This window comes from Hoplias malabaricus, chromosome 5 (assembly GCF_029633855.1).
Source record: "Hoplias malabaricus isolate fHopMal1 chromosome 5, fHopMal1.hap1, whole genome shotgun sequence".
Classification (NCBI taxonomy): Eukaryota; Metazoa; Chordata; class Actinopteri; order Characiformes; family Erythrinidae; genus Hoplias; species Hoplias malabaricus.
The window spans coordinates 22,306,572-22,332,576 of record NC_089804.1 but is presented as its reverse complement, the minus strand read 5'-3'; the positions used below and the strand labels follow the sequence as shown (position 1 = coordinate 22,332,576).

At 42.1% G+C, this 26,005-nt stretch overlaps 1 protein-coding gene across 1 annotated transcript in view; it reads left to right on the top strand.

The window, feature by feature from the left end:
• Positions 1 to 26,005, top strand: part of syn2b (synapsin IIb) — an 80,546-nt gene that overhangs the window by 13,722 nt on the left and 40,819 nt on the right. The window contains exon 2 of the mRNA XM_066670334.1: positions 25,036 to 25,093. Within this exon, the coding sequence (XP_066526431.1) occupies positions 25,036 to 25,093 (58 nt within the window). The remainder of the gene's footprint in view (positions 1 to 25,035; positions 25,094 to 26,005) is intronic.

Genomic DNA, 26,005 nt, shown 5'->3' with positions numbered 1-26,005 from the left:
TATCCACTAAAGGCTCTAAAGACACCAAAGACAGCCTAATGTTGAAGGCTTTATAGCCCTCTAACCCACAATTGCCACTGAGTATGCATCATTACATGAAATAGTTATGAAATGGTTATGGTTATTGACTCTACTTACTGTGCTGGGATCAGGCTTGGCTTAAAAATATAGAATTTTTAAAACGTATCCACTTTCTTTGAGAACTGACGTCTTTGAGACCGACTCAGAGGATGCAGTGCTGTTGAGAGAATACTCTTAATTATCGTTTTGTAGCTAAACTTTATTAAAAACCTTATTTATTAGTTTCACCCCTGACTCTGGGACTGCACGGACTACTGCGCTGTGGGAATCTGGAGGTCGCTGGGGCTGATGGGAAATGAGATGATGAAAGACAGGTGCTTTCCTCTCCCTGACCAAATGTCGTTCTGTATCTGCTCCAGAGGACACATGATAGAGAGAGTGTGTGAGGGAAAGAGAGGGAGTGGGGAAAAAAGAGATGAAAGATAAATAGGGTAGAAAGAGAGAGAGAGGGGTGAAAAATAAAGAGAGAATAGAGATGGAGTAGAGAGAGAGAGAGAGAGAGAGAGAGAGAGAAAGAGAGAGACAGAGAGAGAGGGGGTGTGAGAAATAGAGAGAGAATAGAGATGGAGTAGAGAGAGAGACAGAGAGAGAAAGAGAGAGAGAGAGAGAATAGAGACACAGAGAGAGAGAGAGAGAGAGAGAGAATAGAGACACAGAGAGAGAGAGAGAGAGAGAGAGAATAGAGACAGAGAGAGAGAGAGAGAGAATAGAGACACAGAGAGAGAGAGAGAGAGAGAGAGAGAGAGAATAGAGACACAGAGAGAGAGAGAGAGAGAGAGAGAATAGAGACAGAGAGAGAGAGAGGTGGGTGAGAAATATAGAGAGGGGGGGTAGAGAGAGAGAGAACGAAAGACAGAGAGAGAAAGAGAGAGAGAATAGAGACAGAGAGAGAGGGGGGGGTGAGAAATAGAGAGAGAGAGAGAGCAGCAGAATATAGATGAGGTTTTAAAGTGCTCTTTCTAGGCCTGGTCTCTATGATGTTGCTGGGTAAAGTCATGTCTCACAGAGCCTTTATGAGCTGTTTGAAAAAACCCTGAAGAGATCTGAGAGGATAAAATGAACTTACAAGAATAACATTTTGACTTCTACCAACACACGCCCTCGTATGTCCAAAAGTGTCCAAACTGCCGTTCTAATGGGTCATTCAGCTCCTTCGAGTTCAACTTGACTGACGGAGCACCATCCAGTCCCTGGGACGAGTTGGGCCTTGCCAATGTTCTTATGCCAAATAACTTTCATTTCAGAAGAAACGTTGGATGAGTATGTGTCTATAAACTTTCGGCCACATCACGTTTGTGTGCTAGTGTCCAGACGGCCCTGTAATTTTGTGATTTCACCCTACTTTAATGTGACTAGTGTTCAAATGCACCGCTCCATAGAACAGGACAGAGTGGACCAACAGAGTCCAGCATCGGTTCATGAACTCAATAATGCTCTGCGTCTAATGTAATCAAATCCTCAAAGCAATGTTGCAGCATCTAGCGTAGCATTCTCAGGAAATGGAGGCCGTCAACAAACTCCCCCTGAATCCAGAAGAAACATTGTCCTCTACGAGATTTGGACGTATAGTGTATCTCAGCTGGTCCTAATGAGCACAGCGCCTCTCCTCAGTAATGAACGCACTGGGTTTAATGATATGTTTGTATCATCAGGACCACCTCTTGTTTGGACGTCAGGGGAGAGAATTAGAGTAAAGAGGGATGCGTTATTTCTTTTGGCGCAGCTTTAAGTCACGACGCAGGCTCGCGCAGGCAAATGCAGATTAGCTCGGTTAATGCGGCGTCTTGATTTTAACGAAAGCAGGAAGGCTGCATGAGTAATGAGACATGTCCCCTTCCCAGTTGGAATCTCAGCCTCTTTATTTCTGGAGCTAGCATCTCACTGATAGTTGTGCTTCGTCATTGTGCAGCTCTCTCACGGCCAGCCGGCATATTGAATAACAACATAATAACCTTGGGAGGGGTGTAGTCTCTGGATGTTTACCAGGGTCTGTCTGTGCTGTTTAATGAAGATTTGTTGGTTTGTTTGTGTTTTATGGAAATTTATTTTAGCTTCAAAGTGGTGGCAAATCAAGGGAAAGTGTTACTTCATGTACAGTAATCCTGAGACAACACAGTGTGTTTAAAGCACCTTTAAGACACATTTTGGGGGGTGGAAGGGGATGACTCATATTTCAATGGTGAACCATGACCATGAGTGAATTATAAAGGTCTGGTCAATATGTAATAATGCTAACATCTTTTAGCTCCCCTATGGGATTTCCAATGTTATGATATTCTGACCCTTCTAAATAGACCACTAACAGTTATTGTATATTCCCTTCTGTATGTATCAGTGTTACAGTGACTATCACATTCAAATTGGTTCATAATCTAATATATAAAGCCTTCTGTTCAGCCCCTAAAGGCCTAGGAGAGCTCCACAGACTGTGTCTACTTAGACACTCAGACAGCATTTGTACCTACAACTTAGTTATGAATAAGATCGTCTCTAGGGTACGTAGGGTGTTTTAATAAAAACGAACTAATTTATTTTTGTAGCTTTATTACGAGACTGAACAATGTTTTCTTTCCATTTTTTGAGGTCATTTCATCGACCAATATCTTGATTCTCATCACAGCTTAATACTACTACTATTTTTTATGCTCTCAGCCAAATCCACACAATTAAGTCCAACCACACTTTGGGGAGGACATTGTTTTTCTGTAAAGACAGGCACCAAACTTGGCTGATTCAATGTGTCTAATTACATGTGCTTTCAGCTGCTAAAACTGGCCTGGCCTTGTCAAGCTGGATTACTCAGAACAGTAAGAGACGCTAACATCCTGCTAGAGGTCAAATCATATTAGACAAGATTGAAATCATGCGTTCTAAAGATGTAACCCATGCAAATATGAGACACTGTTGTAGCTGTGAAGTCTGTCTGGAAAAGCTTTACCAAAACAGCCGTGGCACATTAGTTAGACAAAAGAAGTGACAGTGGCATAACTAGAGCTTCTGGAAGGCTGACGTTTCTCTTGTGAAATTGATGCCAGTCTCTAGAAAGGAAGAGTGACTGTCACTTGTTTATGTCAGAACATAAACTAATTAATCTACCTTTCGTCATTTTTAAGGCATTCTTTTCAGCTCCCAAAAAATAACCAATGGTTAACTTTATTCATCATTCATTCATTATCTGTAACCCTTATCCAATTCAGGGTCGTGGTGGGTCCAGAGCCTACCTGGAATCATTAGGCGCAAGGCAGGAATTCACCCTGGAGGGGGCACCAGTCCTTCACAGAGCAACACAGACACACACACACATTCACTCACACACACGGACACTTTTGAGTCGCCAATCCACCTACCAATGTGTGTTTTTGGACTGTGGGAGGAAACCGGAGCACCCGGAGGAAACCCATGCAGACACAGAGAGAACACACCACACTCCTCACAGTCACCCGGAGGAAATCCACACAGACACAGAGAGAACACACGACACTCCTCACAGACAGTCACCCGGAGGAAACCCACGCAGACACAGGGAGAACACACCACACTCCTCACAGACAGTCACCCGGAGGAAACCCACACAGACACAGGGAGAACACACCAACCCCTCACAGACAGTCACCCGGAGGAAACCCACGCAGACACAGGGAGAACACACCACACTCCTCACCTCCAGGCCCCTGGAGCCGTGTGACTGCGACACTACCTGCTGCGCCACTGCGCCGCCCTCCAATGGTTAACTTACCTGATGCTTAAGATTAAAAAGAACACATACACACGTCTATCTATCTGTATTTCTATCTACACACATACACCACTTTCTGGCTATCTGCATCCTTCATGTGGGTTTTATCGAGTTCTCCTACATCACACATATGTTCAGGCCTCACACTCGACTGAACACATGCAGAGAAAGTAATTAGGAAAACGGAGCCAAAGATCAGACCACCGGCACTGAGCAGATAGACCTCGGATGAGCTTGCAGTGAGGCAGTAAGTCACTGTAAAATACTCATGCAAAAAGGATGCAGTGGATAGTGTCGTCACGCTCTGAGACACATACCCGACTCAAAAGAGACATGGGGCCTGCCTTTAAAGCTTTAGTTCCAGCATAAAGCATGACAAAATAAACAGAAGCGACCTACCTGAGTGATAAAATGACGCATTGCTATGTTCCCATTAGGGGTAAAACAGAACAGCCATTTGGATCTCTGTCCCAGTGATGAATGAGTGGACAGAGTTGACCTTTATGGGTTAACCTCTAAAAAGCAGGATTGATTTCTTAACCTTTCCACCTGCAAAGACGTTTCATAACACAGAGCCTGCCACATATTATCAAACTGGCACACCACCATGGAAAGCGAATGAATATAGTATGTGTATTATAGAAGTATGCAGCAAACTTAAATGTTGATTGGGTTTGCATTAAATTTATAAAAAAGAGAGTGCACTATAGTTCAGCTCTAAAATGAATTTCCCGCTCAGCATTGGATTATTATCTAGTTCTCAGAGCTGGAAAACAGAAACTGGGATGAATCTGCCAAAGGGCGTAAGCCCTTCCTTTAGAGAACAAGCACTGATGTAAAGCACAATAGCATTCTCCTGTGAAGCAGTCCCTAAATGGAATATGTGAGATGGGCGCCCCTTCTGGTGCAATAAGTGAAAGTGAGTGAGTGAGAGAGTGAGTGAGTAATAAGCCAGATACATGAGTTTTTTGCCTTATATATAAATTCAATCCACACTCTTTACTGGGAAGCTGATTTATTGGACTTTTGTTTATCCAGGAATACCAAGAGGTCATAAGAGAAACTGTTTGAGATGGTTGTGTCGCAGTCACACAGCTCCAGGGACCTGGAGGTTGTGGGTTCAATTCCCGCTCTGGGTGACTGTCTGTGAGGAGTGTGGTGTGTTATCTCAGTGTCTGCGTGGGTTTCCTCCGGGTGACTGTCTGTCAGGAGTGTGGTGTGTTCCTGTGGTGTGTTCCTGTGGTGTGTTCTTCCTGTGTCTGCGAGGGTTCCTCCGGGTGACTGTCTGTGAGGAGTGTGGTGTGTTCTCCCTGTGTCTGCGAGGGTTCCTCCGGGTGACTGTCTGTGAGGAGTGTGGTGTGTTCTCCCTGTGTCTGCGTGGGTTCCTCCGGGTGACTGTCTGTGAGGAGTGTGGTGTGTTCTCCCTGTGTCTGCGTGGGCTTTCTCCGGGTGACTGTCTGTGAGGAGTGTGGTGTGTTCTCCCTGTGTCTGTGTGGGTTTCCTCCGGGTGACTGTCTGTGAGGAGTGTGGTGTGTTCTCCCTGTGTCTGCGTGGGCTTTCTCCGGGTGACTGTCTTTGAGGAGTGTGGTGTGTTCTCCCTGTGTCTGTGTGGGTTTCCTCCGGGTGACTGTCTGTGAGGAGTGTGGTGTGTTCTCTCTGTGTCTGTGTGGATTTCCTCCCCTACCTGATCTAAATATACCATTGATTTTAAGTGTAATCTAATAGGTTTACATTCAAAGGTCTCTGACTCTGATTGAAGATCACTTTTAAAATCATAATCATATAATTATTTTATAGTCTAAATTACATATTGTCGCTGTCAAAGAAGAGGAAGAAGAATTTCAAATGAAAGTTAATATAATTTTACTTTTTTTTATAGCATTTACTGTTTTGGAGATACATGAGCTTTAGACAGCAATTATAGTCTTTTACTGCTCTGTACACAAAAAAAAAAAAATAAAAATAAATAATAATAAATAAAAAATAAAATAAATCCGACCTCTTGCATTATGTTTCTTTGGCCATAATCTTCTTAAAGGCCCTCTGGAGTTTGTGTGTTTTCAAAATAACTGCATTTCTGCTGGTTATTTATGTGATAGCCTCTTTTATTAAGGTGAGAAGTTCATGTACATTTCTAACAAGACCCCCTGACTGGACTCTGTTGAAATGCCTGCTGTAAATGCCCACTACAGAAAAGAAGTGAAAGTGAAGTTAAATGCACAGGGACCAAATGGATTGTAAATGAATTCACAGCTTTAGCTTTTTTTTTCTTGGCCAGTGGTTTGGAGCTGAACACAGAAGCGCTAATTGCAGCATGTAATGACCTCAGATTGTTGCGGGAGCTGAATGCAGCCTTTGGAAAAGAAAAGTTATTTGAGCTGTAAAAGTAAAGGAACATTTGCACCATTTCAGACATACTGCAGCTGCTGGGGGAGCTGAGAGAGTGTAAAGTGTGCTTCTTGATGATTCAAATTTTACTGCTGGATATATTTGTTTTTCTGAGGATGTTTAGCACTTGACCAAAGTCTGCAGTTCAGGTTCAGTATGACTTCAAATAACGGGACATTCATTTCAGTCTAATGGACAGATAGATAACAGTTAGCATGGTGTCCATTGCAATCAGTCATTATTCCAATGATTTTTCTTTACATTTTGAAACATAAAACGTTATACTGACACCTAGTGGCCTGGGTGTATCAGATATTACATACTAAACTTATTTGGCCAGTTTGTGTTTTCCTCCATCACTTGCCTAGTAAGTAGTTGTGTTAGCATATAAGCTATATTAGCGCTGGAACTAGCTAGCTATCATACTTTACGAACCCTAGTCTTTAAAATCGGCATTTAATGTATGTAGTGTTTTAGTTCTGTCATTCTAACTGATGAGTTGATGTGTTGTTGTCTGAAGTAATGTTGAACAGGTTGTATTTTGCACAATGCCATTTTTACAGCTAATAACAAGACTGTGAGATTGTTGACATATAATACTGGACTAACACTCTAGAGACTCAAGACTAGACTCATATGCATCGACATATCTTCAGTCCATTTGTGAGAAGGGAAATGTACTTGCTGTTTCCCAGATGAATACAAGCTGCTGCTGTCTTTGTGGCCTCTGACCTCGAGCACAGAGCACAGCTGGGATTTGAATGTCGGCAGTAGGGCACACTTCCGTTTTTTCAGGCCATGTCTCCACCTGAGATAGCCTCAGGCCTATAAACACATACATAGAGCCTATTAAATGTGTCATTATTGGTTTTATAGCATTTTCAGTTTTATATATTCCCTCTCTTAGCACTAAAGCCACCTATAAATCTCAGTATTTTGACTCCATCTCATATACACTGTAACTATTGGCTAATAAAACAGTTTTTACTTCACGAGAGACATAACAGTCTTTAATTCTACAAAATAAAGTTAAATAAATACTTAGTTAAAGATATTGTACCATACAGGGCTCAAAATAAAGTTTGAAATAGCCATTGTTCTGTGTGGAAAATAGTTATTGGATTGTATTCCGGTTTATGCTGGTCTAGGATAGCCTTAGTTGGTTCATTATGCTGTTTTATGCTAGTCTGGATTTATTTTAGTTGATCATCCAGCAGGGTCATACTAGCTGACCATTATATCATTGGTACATTGATAAAATCTTGATTTTATGCTGTTAACTTTGAAAAGGTGAAAGTTCTTGTGTCCACATTAAAGCAAACAGCTTGGGCCACACTCTCCTTTCCACAGTTTATGAGGCTACACTGCTGTTCCAGCTATTTCCCAGTTCTTCTGCTTTGAACTGCCTAATGGGCTGTTTTTCTGCTTTGGGTTTATTAGCATAGGATTAGGAAAGCTGGGCTAATGCCTCCCTGTGCTGTTGTCACACTCCATGGATGCACCACAGGAGCAGTTCTGTTTAAATAGGTCACGTCTTGCTGTTCCGAGCACTCTTTCACACTCCTCTCACAGATTTCCATCCACAATCCTGCCCTCAGGAGCCTGGACGAGGAGAATGAATGGTGAGTGGGCTCATAGCATGGATTATATTTATTTGACATGAAGGCCAGGCGGCTCACCTTTAACCAGCAGAGCAGAGGGAGTCATATGCCATGGAAAAACACATCACTAGAGCAAGGGCAGTGTTTAGAGCTATGGAGATGCACCCTAGTGTTGCATCTACGTGGTAAAATAGGAGTCAGAATCCATTGTAGCTGATATATTTGGGTAGACCAGTAAAATGCATCTGCTGCAACTGTAACTGTGGACATATATTTAATAGTGCACATATTTCATAGTGCACACACTCTTTACAAGAAATGAAATGAGATGCTCTGGTGCAGCTGCACATGAGCCAAACATCATTATTTACAATGCCAAGCACTGACATGAATAAAAAAGCTGCATTGGGCCATGAACCGGTGGAACTGTGATCTCTGTGTGCTTGGTCCAATAACTTTGGAACACAGCTGTACAAACCCCTCTGAGATTTAAGCTACATCTCATTGGGCTCATCAGCTGGAGATTCTGTTCAAATCAAAGCCCATAATGTCACCAGCAGTTAACCTCAACTAACACAGAGGATTTAGCGCTATCCAGCCACTAAACGCCACAGAGGGCTTTCCAAATTGCTCTGTTTACATTTGGGATTTTTAAGCTGAAATTAAGGGGTCGAGGACTTTTCATCTGCTTGGATTTTTTTTACTGAGGTTTAAAACATTAAATTTATAGTAAAAATTTGTAAAAGAATGCCCCGTTAATTTTCAGCATTTTAAATGAAGCATTGATGTATGGAATATGAATTATGGAGGTTATAGCTGTTGCTGCATTCTTCCTGGTGATTCAAATGGAGATTTTACTGCTGGATATAATTGCTTTTCTGAGGATGTTTAGCACTTGACCAAAGTCTGCAGTTCAGGTTCAGTATGACTTCAAATAACGGGACATTCATTTCAGTCTAATGGACAGATAGATAACAGTTAGCATGGTGTTTATTGTAGCAATCAGTCATTATTCCAATGATTTTTCTTTACATTTTGAAACATAAAATGTTATACTGACACCTAGTGGCCTGGGTGTATCAGATATTACATACTAAACTTATTTGGCCAGTTTGTGTTTTCCTCCATCACTTGCCTAGTAAGTAGTTGTGTTAGCAAGAAAGCTATATTAGCGCTGGAACTAGCTAGCTAACATACTTTACGAACCCTAGTCTTTAAAATCAGCATTTAATGCATGTAGTGTTTTAGTTCTGTCATTCTAACTGATGAGTTGATGTGTTGTTGTCTGAAGCAATGTTGAACAGGTTGTATTTTGTACAACCCCATTTTTACAGCTAATAACAAGACTGTGAGATTGTTGACATATAATACTGGACTAACACCCTAGAGACTCATTGATGTATGGAATATGAATTATGGAGGTATAGGTGTTGCTGCATTCTTGGCCTGGATGCTCCTTTAAAAGAGGTGCTTAATCCCAAAGGATATTGGTTTTTCTGGTTTAATAAAAGGTAATAAAAATGATTTCCAGAAAATGTGAACGTGTTAGTGAATATGTTTACAATCTGTCAGACTGCTGAGACTTCAATTTGCTGTAATGCGATTAAACAGCTCACGTGTTTCCGCTCCTCTCACATAATTGGCCTTTCTTACATGGGCTTTTACAGAGTAATTAAATTTTGCCCACAACAGTATTTGTCCCTATTTAGAGCTAATGCGGCTCTTTCAATGACACAGTGGCTCTGCTGAAGCCTGGGGCTCGTCTGCTTCGTGACACATTTCTACGTCCACAAGCCTGGACATGACCACTCAGTGAGGATAAAGATAAATTCATGGATCTCAGGCTAAATCTGTGTTTTCAGCTAAAGTAGGAAAGTATACCATAATCACCCCTATTGTTAGCTCTTTTCAGTTCCACCCGTTAGCTTGTACTCTGCTAACGACACTGAAGCACATGCTTCCCCAGAGATATGTATAGCCAGCCACTGCTTCTTTTCGACCTGCCGCTAATGCAGCTCCACTGGACAGCTCAACACACTTGCAGGAGAATACTACCGAGCTATCCAGATCTTTCATATCAACAGACACTTGTGCTGTCTTATGTGATAGTGAGAGAAAGAGCAAAGCAACTTTTGCTTTCTTCCAGCGTTTAATATCTGAAGCAGAACCAATGATCTCTGGTGATAGAGCCAACACTTTGGACGCTGCAGCAATTACTTTATTGAAAAACCGTCTCACCCTGACTTTCCCTAAGAAATCAATGACTAAGTGCTGCAGACTGGCACACACTCACAGATTATATCTTGAATCCTTCCACACATCGGGATATTTACCTGCAAACTGCTGAGGAGCTTAAACGTATCAAGTAAAAGTCTGATATCCAAATGGAGCTGAAACCTAATAGGCAGAGAATTACAGCCTCCATCAGCCATTTTACCAAAACAACTGTCCCTGACTTTGTTTGGCTAATGATATTAGCATTCCTCATCTTGAAATCTATTTGAAACGACAGGATTCCCTTAGCTTTATTAGTGTGAGTCATTTCTGAGGAGTGTAACGGCCATGCGGAGCAGTCTGCATCCAACTTTCTAATCAAATTAATTATTCAGTTCTGCTTGATTTGAAATACAAAAGTTCAATCAGTTTAAAATGGTAGCAGCATCTGTACATCACTCCTATCTTTTAGAGGTTTGTAACCCTTACATTTCCTGGAATACAGTTATAACAAACAAGGTAAATGTTTTATAGTAGGGCTGTCTTTGTAATGACCTTGTTATGCCTAATCCGCCCGTAGCTGCCCACTGCTCATTAGTACCTCATTAAACAGATAATATTAATGTCTGAATTAAGTGTTTTCATTTGAATGTTATGTCCCACAATCGTTTGTACAAAATTGGGATTTACTAATCAGATGTTAAATGGGAATTCCAACATTTTGAAATTCTTCCCAAAGCCAGTTGTACTTTAAAGCATTACTAATTTACAGTAATACGATGTAAAATGTTTGATTCTTTAAAAAAATTAAAAACGGGACAATTTACAGGCGTCTTCATGTCTCAAAACAATGAAAGCATTTGTCTACTCCACAGATGTCGAGACAATGAATCATCACCTGCTAAAAGAGACTGGAAAACTGTAATAAAATAAGAGGCTCTCTCTGTGATAAGAGGCAGTCTGAGATTGAATGTTGATGGAATAAATTGTACACCAGACTGACTGTTTCCCATTAAATCAATGACAATGCCTCACATATTAATGCATCATGCCTCAAATTCATGTTTCAGACCACACTCCGATGTCCTAACTCTCTATAATAACTGCACATGCTCTCAGAAACAGAGAAACAAAAGAGACACCCAAGTATAATTCAGCCTGAAGGCATTAAGACATTACAGAACCATCTCTGGCTTCAGTGAGACACTTCTCCCTGACTCAACTCCAGCTTCCCGCTTCCAAATCTTTCTCGGAGTTGAATCTCTCAACAGGAGAGAAATGACTTCTCCCCGGCAGCCGTAACAGTCCAATGCAATACATCTGAGGGAGGAACTCTTTACCACGTCCTTCCACAGGCCCTGAGCAGGATTAGAAAGTGAGGGGGGATAAGAGTAGCTGTTTTTCATCTTGCAGGTCCTTACTGCAACTCCAGTCAGTGGAAGACATTGTATAAAATGGTCTGAAATAAAGTTTCTCAGCAGGAGGCCTCAGGAAATGTTCGCCTAGCTTTGTCTTCACATTGTCTTTATATACCACAGTGTAAACCATTGAAATAAGCACACAGAGACCTGCAAAAACATTCCTAGCACTAAATTACTAGGCTCTATTTTCTTACTTCTGAACCTGCAGCACTTTTCAGAGGTTTGTCTATAAATTGATCGACACTCGTTATGTCACCACTGTTATTCAGCTCTGAAATCTGTGGCTAGAAAGAGACTTGAGATTGCAAGGTCACAGGTCCTGGACCAGCAAGAAAAAATGTAGATGGTGTATCTGTGCCATCAGTAGATCAGTGCCATCTGTTCCTTCAATATTCATGGCTGATTTGCTCTAGAGCAAGGCACCTAACCACAAACTGCCTGTGTGTGTGTGTGTGTGTGTATGTGTGTGTTTGTGTGTGTGTGTGTATAGCACTGCTACAATATGTTTTCACTGCCTACTGGGTTCAATGCAGAGTCTCAATATTCCCAAGGGGGTTTATATTATTAACATTTATATAATTTATTATTGGTCATTGTAAATCTGTTAGCTGAGGTATGTTCATCTCACAGATCCTTTCTCAGAACGTTGCTTTTTCTTTTGGGAATGATACAGCTGTGTCCCTCTATCTATTACACAAAGGGTGAGAATAATGTTGTGAACCTATAACAAAAACATGGTTGAAGACCAGTTGAAATAGTTCAGCAAGCACAGGCTAAAATAAGACCTGATAAGAATAATGGTGACCTTTCTGAGGAATCTGTAGAGAAATGTTCTTGTTGCTCAGCAAATTGAGTATAGGATGAAGCATCACAGACACAGCACTGGAGATTCATTCAAAGATGTTCTTCTTTCCCCATCGCCGTTCACTCTACGCGAAGCATTTATCTTCACCCTCCGTTCTCTGATAAATCAGCAAGTGACTCTGCAGCATTCTTATAAACGCAATCTGATTTTAAAGGGTTAATATCATGGAAAAATAGATTTTCCTGTTCAAAATAAGTATTTTATTATCATGTAAACACTGCTGAAATGTCAAAACATAACATTCACTTCCAAGTGAACTGCTAACCTGCAAAAACGTAATGTTTTTAATTGCTTGCGGTTGTGATGTCACAGGCTGCGCAGGGAGGACGAGAAGACGGACGTAAACGCAAAGATTTTTATTAACAGAATCAAAACAAACATGGGTAGATACATGGAAACTAGACAAGACCAAAGCATGAATTAACCAAAGACAGACAGGAGACAGCCGTGAACCGGGGTAGACATGTGAGACACACAAAAACAGAGTAACCGACAAGGGAACACTGAAACAAAGGGACTATATATACAGAGCACTGACAAGGAACACCTGGGGACAATAACGAGAGGGCTAAGGCAGGACTAGGGCAGAGACAATAACAACAACCAGAGCCATGTGCTACATGAGCACATGGTGAAGAAAACAGTCAGGACGTTACAGAATTAAAACATTTACCTTTAATGATACAGGCTAAAGCGGATTACATGTTTACAGTAATATGTATAAAGCTGTTGTAGCACTAAAATTATTGTGCTGTTGTGCTTTTCCTGGCTGTTGGGAAACAGAGCTATCACTGATCATGGGTAAAAATGCCCATTTGTACTGAGTATGGAATATTTTTATTTAGCACATATGTTATTTCCAGACATAGTTCATTTTGTCAACAGTGAAATCTGCTTAGACCCTGTTCCTAATAAAGTTATGATGCCAACTAGTGAATAAAAACATGACTTTAGAGGTCTAGAACTCCTTGTAGTGAAGCACAAACCAAGGATAAATAAGTGTTATATTATATACTACAACATAGAGCAGCTCTTAGACATATAGTCATGTTAAAACGCTAGAGAAAAGATGCTTGGCCTCTCTCCAGGAAGCTCAAAACCATCCGCTTATATCACTATGAGCTCCACGCTGCTGTGATTTTGAAAAGGATCCTGTCAAAACAGGCGTAACATGTAAGCTAACCCTGAGGTTATTCTTACTGTGTTGCCAGGCCTGAATCCTACATTTTGGCTGTATTCTCCTTTTCCAGAAGCTGGAAAATCTGTTGGAGAACACTGATGTGCCGAAGTGGCTAAATGCAAATGTGAATTCACACTGCTTGATATGATCTGCATGATTGCTAGCTTTGCTAACATTTGATTTATCTCTCAACTCTGAGAGGATGTGTGCTAAAAGAGATAAATATAGCTCCTGCCTTGATATTCTCCTATTTTATCCTTGGAAATACATTCATAATGCATCCCAGAAAAAAAAGAGTCTGCAATCAGTGGGACACATGACAAGCGGGTGGAAAGAGGCTTTCTGAGATATTGTGATGCCACCAAGACAGCCATTTTAAGCAAACAAAACAAAACAAGGGGAAAAAAAGAGGTCTCAGCCCTGAGGTAAAACACAAACATGTTGTTTTTCCTTTCAGCAGACGAATAAAAATATAGAAAATGAGGCACTAGAGAGATAACCCTTCTATTCTGCCTGGATTTGAGCCTGCTGAATGACCACATAGTCTGGACGCTCTCTCAGAAAAATCTCCACTGGGAAAACATTAAGAATTCAAGGCCATGAAGTTCAAAACCCATCCAACAACAAAGTGCATTAAAGTGTTTTTAAATTACCAGCTCAGTTATAGTTTTTATAATAATAAAATATATCCGCCTTGCTTAAGATTAGAAAATATATATCCATCCATCCATTATCTGTAACCCTTATCCAATTCAGGGTCGTGGTGGGTCCAGAGCCTACCTGGAATCATTGGGCACAAGACGGGAATACACCCTGGTGGGGGCGCCAGTCCTTCACAGGGCAACACAGACACACACACACATTCACACCTACGGACACTTTTGAGGCACCAATCCACCTACCAATGTGTGTTTTTGGACTGTGGGAGGAAACTGGAGCACCTGAAGGAAACCCATGCAGACACAGGGAGAACACACCACACTCCTCACAGACAGTCACTCGGAGCGGGAATCAAACCCACAACCTCCAGGACCCTGGAGCTGTGTGACTGCGACACCTACCTGTGCACCACCGTGCCGCCCAAAATATATTTGTAAATGGTTAAGTAGTCAGTTCTGCCTCTGCAGCGCCCCCTCAGGTTCAACTCTGCTATAGACTGATGCATTTCCATAGTGAGGTACGATGACTCTGTCCCTGCCTCCTGATATCGCTCTCTTTTGAGCGTCAGGAAGATGGTGTACAGGTATTTTTTAAAATGGAAGTCCACTGATTTTCTTCCAAAATTTCACTATAAATAAAGCTGATATAGTATGGAAATGAAATGTAAATGTAATTATGAAACCGAATGAAATGAAACACATGGGGTTGTGTGATTATATTTAATTAGTAATTTAAAGAATATAGCAGCAAACGGAAGTAATATCTAGATTTTTAAAGGCTATGTCAGTGTCTCTGTTGGCCTTCATCCGCAGAGTAGCAGTTTGATCATTTTATGACAGCAGAGCCAGTCTCATGGTGTTTCAGTCTGATTTTCTCTCTGCTCACGAGCTCTAGTCGAGCAGCAGTTCAACACACGCACAATGTGCTTCACACAAAGCTTCAAAGATAAATGGATGCAGGCAATACCTCTCTGCTTTCACACACAAAGCCATATTTTCCCTTCAAAGTTACTGTTCAAAAGCCATCTGAACTGGCAAATAGCATATGCTTCATAGGAAAATATGCTGCATAGGACTCACACAAATGCTGGAGTAAAGGAGCAATAAGTCGATTTTACCATCAGAACATGACTGTATGTTTCTCTGTGAAGTGCAAGGTCCAGATTGCTTTGTCATCCTTGAATAAACCAGTTTATGCTCCATACAGTGGGTCCCCACAAATGTAACCTCACAGGTTTAGTCCAGAATATAATGACGACTTAATACCTGAAGAAGAATCACTGGAGACAATGTCTAATTATTGATTTAAGGGAATATTTCATGTTAAAAAAAGAGAGATGCGCACATCTAATGCGTTTGACCAGGTCTCCTCAGAAAAGAAGGAGGTTCAGGATGACTTTGCCTCTGCCGTGGCTCAGTGTTAGTCTTACTGGAGCCATAATAACTGAGCTATTGATTTTTTTCCTCTCTGGTTTCTGGACTCTTAGTGGGGACTAATTAGCCTGTCCTTGGACCACTCTCACTCCTCCGTTAATTGAGAAAAGACAAGAACCTGTGCAGGAGAATATCAGAACATGAGTGCTTAAATAAGGGCCTGGTTCTGAAGTGTTGGAAATGTGGTGTTTTTCCTGCGTTCCAGACGACTTCTTAACTCCTAGTCTTTGACCCACACGTCATTCTAGAATATCCGTGTTCCCTTGATCCACCTGCCATCTGTAAACCAAATAAACAACTTCATTCATTCATTCATTATCTGTAACCCTTATCCAGTTTAGGGTTGCGGTGGGTCCAGAGCCTACCTGGAATCATTGGGCGCAAGGCGGGAATACACCCTGGAGGTGGCGCCAGTCCTTCACAGGGCAACACAGACACACACACACACATTCACTCATACACTCACACCTACGGACACTTTTTGAGTCGCCAATCCACCTACCAACGTGTGTTTTTGGACTGTGGGAGGAAACCGGAGCACCCGGAGGAAACCCACACAGACACAGAGAGAACATACCACACTCCTCACAGACAGTCACCTGGAGGAAACCCACGCAGACACAGAGAGAACACACCACACTCCTCACAGACAGTCACTCGGAGGAAACACACACAGACACAGGGAGAACACACCACACTCCTCACAGACAGTCACTCGGAGGAAACCCACACAGACACAGGGAGAACACACCACACTCCTCACAGACAGTCACCCGGAGGAAACCCACGCAGACACAGGGAGAACACACCACACTCCTCACAGACAGTCACCCGGAGGAAACCCACGCAGACACAGAGAGAACACACCACACTCCTCACAGACAGTCACCCGGAGGAAACCTACGCAGACAATAAACAACTTAAAGGACATTATTAAGATCCTTCTACTTTTTTGACATTATTCACCATAACAGACTAGAGATGTTTTTCAGTGACGCAGTTTCTTAAGTATTTAGGAATTTATAAAGAGCTTAAGTATATGTTGTTCCTAGTGCCATCACTCCTAAAAATACCATCTCCATTTTGCAAAAGAAAACTCCAACAGGGAATTCATAACCTTGGGCTGAATATTCATGTATAAATATTTTATAACATCAAGGGCAGGCAGTGCTCGGCCATCAGCCACAGGGAAATATCTTGACCTTTTGGACCATAGTCAAGTTCTCCATTCATCAGCTCAATGCTGGGACCTTTATATTTCTTTAGCCAGCACTTGGCATTGGGCATGGTAACTTTGGACTCCTGTGCAGCTGCTTTAGATGTGGTCATTTAGTGTAGAACTGTTTGTGCTGGTTTTACTTGCATATAGAATGTATAATATGACAAAATGTGACAATGAGGTAATACTTTATGAGATTTAATGAGATTTTAACACAGGTTTCTATGAGTTCACTCTGTGTTTACATGTGAATGTACAAAACGTCCTACTACTTTCTCCATGGCTTTGTTGCTTTTGAAATGGACAAAAAATACCAACATAATGATCTGCCTACAGCAGCCGTCTGTGCCCCGTTTGAAGCCAGATGTTTCTCCCGGAATCTAGATGTGATTTATCGTCACATATCGCCTGTACTCATTTGTATCCAGATATGACTAAGAATGCTGTTGAACTCAGGGATCAGAGATGGATATATGTTTTTTTTCAGAGGCTCAGAAATGAGTATGATATTGCCTCCATCGCTCAGAGGGATTCTGGAATACAGTCTGGACAGAAAAAGTTTTTTTTTTTTTTACATTTTCATCTTAAACCTTGCTGTAAATCAAATGAATGTTTTTGCCCGCTCAGTTTCTCAGGGTTTGTGTAGTATTCTCTACAATGTCAAATTCCCTTCAAATTCCAATCTGATATTCATTCATTCATTCATTATCTGTAACCCTTATCCAGTTCAGTGTCGTGGTGGGTCCAGAGCCTACCTGGAATCACTGGGCACAAGGTGGGAATACACCCTGAAGGGGGCGCCAGTCCTTCACAGGGCACCACAAATTCACTCACACACACACACGTACGGACACTTTTGAGTCGCCAATCCACCTACCAATGTGTGTTTTTGAACTGTGGGAGGAAACCAGAGCACCCGGAGGAAACCCACGCAGACACAGAGAGAACACACCACACTCCTCACAAACAGTCACCCGGAGGAAACCCATGCAGACACAGAGAGAACACACCACACTCCTCACAGACAGTCACCCGGAGGAAACCCACGCAGACACAGGGAGAACACACCACACTCCTCACAGACAGTCACCCGGAGGAAACCCACGCAGACACAGGGAGAACACACCACACTCCTCACAGACAGTCACCCGGAGGAAACCCACGCAGACACAGGGAGAACACACCACATTCCTCACAGACAGTCACCCGGAGGAAACCCACGTAGACACAGGGAGAACACACCACACTCCTCACAGACAGTCACCTGGAGGAAACCCACGCAGACACAGGGAGAACACAGCACACTCCTCACAGACAGTCACCCGGAGGAAATCCACGCAGACACAGAGAGAACACACCACACTCCTCACAGTCATATAGAGCGGGAATCAAACCCACAACCTCCAGGTCCCTGGAGCTGTGCGACACTACCTGCTGCGCCACCGTGCCGCCCCAATCTGATATTGTTTCTGTTAAATAAAAGAGTATTTATTCATTATACAATTTTTACAACGTAATATTAAGGAATGTGATCATTGATTATTAAAAAAAAACACACAGGATGAAAAATCCAATCGTTGTGTAGCCCGTGTAATGACCCACCTTATGCTCCAAAGAGCGGGTCCCCCATATGTGGGTGGCCATGTTTAACATTAGTTTAGCTTTGACTGTACAGACTGTTTGGTGAGAAATACCGAGGCTGTGTTTTTTAATAACATTCAGTACCCTATTTGTCCAAATAACTGTGGAGATCCAGTTTCTGAAGGGTATCAATGAAGGGTAGTAATCAGGTTTGTTTCCGCTTTGCTGATGTTAAAAAATATATATATAAAATCAACAAAATGGAGACACAGTGCTGCCCACGGTAAAGTGGTGCGTCTACAAGAACGAGTGCCATCATGAAAGGGAAATGAAGCCTCCATAATCTCATGCTTCCGAGCCTCTTTTGAATAAAACAGCATATATTACCATTTCTAAGGTATTTCTTTCACTTTGAGAGTCCTTGCCCCTTCCCGATGTTTTATGCCATGTTTGTCTATGCATGACCGCTTCCTTTACTCAATGCTCGCTCTTTCCAGAGGAATAATCTCCAGCTTTTCAAAGAGACACTAGAGCTGACGACATAAATTGCACACAGAGCTTGACAGCATTTTCTAAAGAGCGACCAAAAGGTAATGGAGCAGAAAAGCAAACCCTGTCATACTCCTCTTTTTTATCCGGCTGGGACATTGAAGGGTGCTGGAAACTGTAATCAGTTCATTAATAAAAAAATAAAAAATAAAAATGCTGGGGAGGATCAGGTCAAAAGCGTCAATGATAACTTCATCAGTAGCTGAATGTGAAACATCACAGAAGACCAGTTAATATAGTTTAATATAGTTAATCTGTCCAAATATTACAGCTCTCAAAGCTCTTCTTGTGAAATGAAGTGTTAGATGCAAATCATATTTAAAGCATCTTTCTGTGTAACATATAATTGCATTTCAAAATTAAAATATTCTGCTTTTTTGTCACATTATTCGTTATGAGTTCCATCACACAACAGACGTGGCAGCCGTTGCCTAATGGTTAGAGAAGAGGACTTAGGACTGATAGGTTGTTGGTTCAATTCCCACGGCTGGTAGGAAAACTGGGGGGCGGTACTGTTCTCCTCCCTCAGTCCATGTCTGAGATGCCCTTGAGCCAGGCACCAAACCCGCAACTGCTCCTCTGGCGCTGGAATGGCAGCCTGCCGCTCTGGGCCTAGTGCACTACTGGGTTTACTGTCACAGAGGGGTTAATGTACAACGCCAAATTATTTCACGTTTAATTCATTTCATCAGGAAAAAGTGATGGAAAAGCTGCAAAAGCATGTGATAGATTTGCACTGTTCTTGGGAATAATATTGTATCCAAAAGTATGTATGGGAATACACCCTGGGGGGGGCACCAGTCCTTCACAGTGCAACACACACACTCACACATTCACACCTACGGACACTTTTGAGTCACCAATCCACCTACCAACGTGTGTTTTTGGACCTTGAGAGGAAATCGGAGCACCCGGAGCAAACCCACACAGACACAGAGAAAACACACCACACTCCACACAGACAGTCACCCGGAGGAAACCCACACAGACACAGGGAGAACACACCACACTCCACACAGACAGTCACCCGGAGGAAACCCACACAGACACAGAGAGAACACACCACACTCCTCACAGACAGTCACCCGGAGGAAACCCACACAGACACAGAGAGAACACACCACACTGCTCACAGACAGTCACCCGGAGGAAACCCACACAGACACAGAGAGAACACACCACACTGCTCACACACAGTCACCCGGAGGAAACCCACACAGACACAGGGAAAACACACCACACTCCACACAGACAGTCACCCGGAGGAAACCCACACAGACACAGAGAGAACACACCACACTCCTCACAGACAGTCACCCGGAGGAAACCCACACAGACACAGGGAGAACACACCACACTCCACACAGACAATCACCCGGAGGAAACCCACACAGACACAGAGAGAACACACCACACTCCACACAGACAGTCACCCGGAGCAAACCCACACAGACACAGAGAGAACACACCACACTCCACACAGACAGTCACCCGGAGCAAACCCACACAGACACAGAGAGAACACACCACACTCCACACAGACAGTCACCCGGAGGAAACCCACACAGACACAGGGAGAACACACCACACTCCACACAGACAGTCACCCGGAGGAAACCCACACAGACACAGAGAGAACACACCACACTCCTCACAGACAGTCACCCGGAGGAAACCCACACAGACACAGAGAGAACACACCACACTGCTCACAGACAGTCACCCAGAGGAAACCCACACAGACACAGGGAGAACACTCCACACAGACAGTCACCCAGAGGAAACCCACACAGACACAGAGAGAACACACCACACTCCTCACAGACAGTCACCCGGAGGAAACCCACACAGACACAGAGAGAACACACCACACTGCTCACAGACAGTCACCCGGAGGAAACCCACACAGACACAAAGAGAACACACCACACTCCTCACAGACAGTCACTGGGAGCAGGAATCGAACCCACAACCTCCAGGACCCTGGAGCTGTGTGACTGCGACACTAACCTGCTGCACCACCGTACCGCCCACTAAAGAGGACATATGCAAAATTCACTTTTTGCATGCTATTGTATCTCCACTTGGGTCTCTACTGATGAGTGGAGCGTGGTCAGCAACAGCTCATTTGTATAAAAGTGACAGAGCCCTTAAACGGCTCGTTCTTTAAGGGACTGAACCTGGTGAGAACAGAGCTGGTGAGATCTCTTTGAGAGAGTGATTTTGTGCAAAAAACGTCATGATCATGTTTTTAAAGCCCATAGACCTTTTCTAACTTGTTTACAATGAGACAGAATTTACATCTCTCTGGTGTTGGTCAGTGTGCAGGAATGTTGCCGCATCTGCAAATTTGAGAATGACCAGTAATGGCATCTGTCAGCAGAAAATGTAATGCCCTTTGAGTCGTGATCGGTCAAACTCTCTGAGATTACAGATTCAAATCAGCAGCCACTGCACTGCCTCTGTCTGCTTCGCTGCTCACCTTCACACACCGGGACATTTTAAAAATGAGAGGCGATGCCCTGTCATCCTTTCTGCTGCGGATTGTCTTCAGTCCTGGGTGAAAGTGCCCAGGGTGAGGCCAAAAGGAACAGAGCAACATTTAATAGTAGCACTGACAGGTGTATTTATGATTTAGGTCCTCGCAGCTGAACCCAGTTCAGCAGTTCATTATGTACATGGCACATAATTTATGCTTGTGGATTAAAGCAATGAAGCTAATGTAGGTGCAGTAATGGGAGAACTGTACAAAACTGTTTATTATCACCTTATTATCGCGCACGTTCATCAAGATACAGGCCGGAGCTACATCACTCCAAAGAAGAGCTTCCCTTTAACTTTTGGAATGAAATATGAAAGATTTTACCTTCCTTCATAGATCTGGTGCTTTGACAGATACAAGAGAAGTTTTTTAAGAACTGTTTGAAAAATGAATTCTCTGGCTGCTGAATTGCAATGAGAAAATATCCCAGCTAAGGCCATGTTGTAAAAGGAAGGACTTAGAGGTAACTATCTGTACCTGAACGCTCCGTTCTCAAAGAAAATAACAGTGGACAGCAGTTTCACTGATTTTGTGAAGAGAACAGTGTAGTGAAGCTATTCCCAAATCATAGTCGGACCATTCAGAGCCTTTTATCTATCTCTCTATTATCATGTCTCCAATCCTGTATCTTTAGAAATGTACCATGTACCATTATCTGTGTTATTATGTGTCCTAGGTTATTGCGTTTGCAATATGAAGGAGAAGGTATCCGTCCAGATCTCAAAGTATAGAAGAAACATGTGCCGATTTGGAAGGTGGTAAATCGTTCTGCAGGTGTTAGACTGTTTTCCTCATGCCTGTCTCTTTGATAGATGTAATGAAGTGGAGCAGTTTTCCTGATGTTGTCGTGTGTTGAGTGTTTGATGATAGCAGACAGAGAGGTCAGTGAGGTCAGACCTTCACTGGGCATTAGAGTAGCCTTCCAGTTGAAACGCAGGGTTAGTGTAGTGTTGTGTGAATCAAAGGGTTTTGGAGGTGTGTGTGGGCTGTGGATGAGGTTGTGGGGGTTTGAATGTATTGGGATCTCCAGAATTCCCTGCACTACAATTCTGTAATGGAGTTTCTATTTATTGAGTGGAATAAATCATTTTGAAATACATAAACAAACAGTCAGACAGACGAAGGTTATATTTAACTTAATACATTAATGATAAATAGGGACTTTTTTCTGTCGGCCAAATAGTGTGTTTATGTGTGTGTGTGTGTGCGCTCCACATAGATTATCTCCTGTATCCTCCTCTGCAGCTGGATGTGTCCTAATGAAGCAGATGCATTGCTTACGTAACTCCCTGATGGTCCCATATAGGTGCTGTGTACATGAGTAGGACGTTCAACTCTGAGCTTCAAAAACTCATGATTTGCTTTGTACATTTCTTAGATACTGAAGAGGACGTCTGTTGATTTTGATAAAACTAGACTATTTATGTGAAGTCACAACTCACTCATTCATTCATTATCTCTACAATAAACCATTCTGAATGTGTTTTTCTCATTCATCCATTCATTCGTTCATTCATTAATTCGTATTCTGAAACTGCTTCATATTTCTTGACCCTGATGCTATTAATGTTGTGATTATGTGGTTTGATTAATTTAGTCTTTAACCACATCTGTATCTCAATAATGATTTGTCACTTGGTTTTCTAACGGCCAACTGCTCAACCCTGAAAAATGCTAAATTCTGGAAAGAAGGTTAGTGTGAATTATAGCCAGGGGCTTAATTTAATTACTCTAAGTCACAGGTGCAGCCAACAGTGAAATGTGGCTCATAGCTGCACCGATTTAATACAGACCTATAATCTGCACAAGAAAATAAATAACCTGGATTAATGAAGGTTGCATTGTTAATTAATGGTTTTAAAAACATGGACTAACAACACTTGCTTTCTTAAACCATAATTAGATTTTGACTCTAATTAATCTGCCTGAGGGTAGACTAATTAGTATTTAGCTTTTGCAGCATAGTGCCAAGTGTGTATTTGCTGTTTTATATCAGTTTTTATATCAATTTTATGCTCCATCCTAAATTAAATTTGATGAAGTGGATGAGGAGATTTCTTCAAATTTTATGTTCCCTTTAAATGGGAAAATGTAGGGAGCTGAAGTTGTTTTCTTACACTTCTGTTCCACATTAAACAGTGTAGCATTTAGTGTGTCATTGGAGTGGAGATGGAGTGGAAGGGGTGGTACAAAGTTAATCTTAGCTTTGTGTCTTTAGGCTACAAAGTCATGCTGAAGTATTTAAGGTTAGGGTGACCAGACGTCCTCTTTTACCCGGACATGTCCTCTTTTTTAGACTTAAAAAAATGTCTGGCCGGAATTTCACAAACGTCCGGCATTTTGTTTTTCTAGAGCTTACATAGAATTTCGAGAAGTTTCGTTCACAAACTAGTCCCGCTCTCCCCTACTCCGTTTGGTTCGCTTGAGTGAGAAGGGGGCGTGGTGAACTAGCCTAAAATCTTCTGATTGGACGGTCTGACTGTAGCGCTACCGTTATTGGTCGATAACCTTCTCTGTAAACATTTAATTGGTCAGTCTGCACGTCAGTAGAAAGCCTCCCCCCAACCTTAAATGCTGTAGTATTTAAGGTGGAATGGAATATGTTAGTATTTCACCTTTAAATGTTAGTATTTAGGCTACAAATGGGACATGTTCTTAAATTATGCAAGTTAAAGTTAGTCTTCAAATTACATGCTGCATCATTTAAGGTGGAATTAAACATTTAAAAAGAAGCCAACCTCAGCACTGCAGTAACAGTACTGTAACTCAGCAGTAGATTTGAGCCTTTAGGCTACAATTTCGTGTTTCTTTTTCATTTTTAACCATTCTACCTTAAGATACACTTTGCCGCCTGGAATTCTCAAAGTTTATTAATCAGATGTGAGATATAATATAAATCTGAATGAGGTAAATTAGGTGAATATTAGACCCTGGAGGCCTTAAATGGAGACGTTTCAGCAGACTTCCAGGAGATGGCAGCATTGTTTATCCAGACTCTGTCCTGTGCGCTAGCACCTGGTTTCTGACAGCTGCAGAAGTCCATTCACGTCTCAGAGGAGGCTTATTTTCATGCAGCTCCAATTATCAACATGTCTCTGGACTCTAAAGGACGTGATACGAATCTCCCCTTGAGCTTGTTGTGAAATATGGCCCGCTTTTATCAGCGTCGAGCCGTGAAAAGACGGACTCTCTCTCTCTCTCTCTCTCTCTCTCTCTCTCTCTCTCTCTCTCATTCTTGCTTTTCAGGGGCTGATAATACCTTCTACATTAAGCTGAATTCTCCATGGACTGCTCCATGGGAAATATTTCTAGACACCCATGAAGCCCAGTGTTTCCTCTGAAATAATAATGAAAATTGAGAATTTGCCTGAATCCAAACCATCTTAAAGTTATTTGATGGTGTGTTTCTGCTAGTGGAGAATACAGGTCCACTACCACATAGCCCAATGCTTGAGGGCTTTATACCCATCTAGTCAACACTTGGCACTGGGCATGGAGAGCCACTGTTGTTGTCAGATGAGTTGATGATTAATTTTGATTTAATTGTTTTTCTTTTCTTTTCCAGGGCCAAACTCTTTCGTGGCAAAAAGATCCAAGGAGAATATGACATCCGTGTGGAGCAGGTATGTGGTCTCAGCATTTCTCTTTTTAGACTGAGCCAAAATGCCATTAGTATAGATTGAGTATAGTTGTATTTGCTGATGTAGAAACATTAATGGTAATAGTACTGGTACACGAAGCACTATACTCTCTCTCTCTCTCTCTCTCTCTCTCTCTCTCTCTCTTTCTCACACACACACACACACACACACACACGTATATATATACATGTGGCTTTTTGCTGTTCAGATTGCAGACAATATGCCCTGCTCTGTTCAGATACAAAGTCAGATTTGAGCTACTTGTGTAAACAAGGCCTTAAACCTGATTGATAGGAGCGAGCAGCGCTCATTATCGGCCTGTTCTCCTCTAGTTTGGAGAGACAATCAGATGTCACGATCTAAATATCAGTAGATTAAAGCATTTTCAAGCATGGTGCTGCTCCAGTTTCTGTAGATTTTGCTGCAGCAGCAAAAATTAACCGCGCCTAATCAGGTTAATAAGAAGGGGTGATATTGCCTCTGTGAATTATCTGGTGGGCATTAATTCCTCCAGCAGCACTGAGGCTAATCACTCTCTCTCTGGGCTCTGGTGATGTGTAATCCAGAGAGATCTGCACAACCCTTGTGTGTGTATTTAACACCAGCGTTCTCCCTCAGCTGGTGACTCTGGTGTGTTTGTATGTGTCTGTCTTCCAAGAGGTTTTTTTTTTTTATCAGTGTTATGGATTTACACAGAACTGCGTGTTTAATCTGCTCACGAACAAGGCCATAAAGTGTTAAAAGGCCATAAAGCAGAAATCTGAGTGTATATTGACAAAATGTCCCTATAGATCCAAATACAGCTATCAGCCACAGTGCTTTTACCGTGGGTATATTATATAACACAAGGTGAACCACACATTTGAACAAACAAATGTACAAATGTTACATATA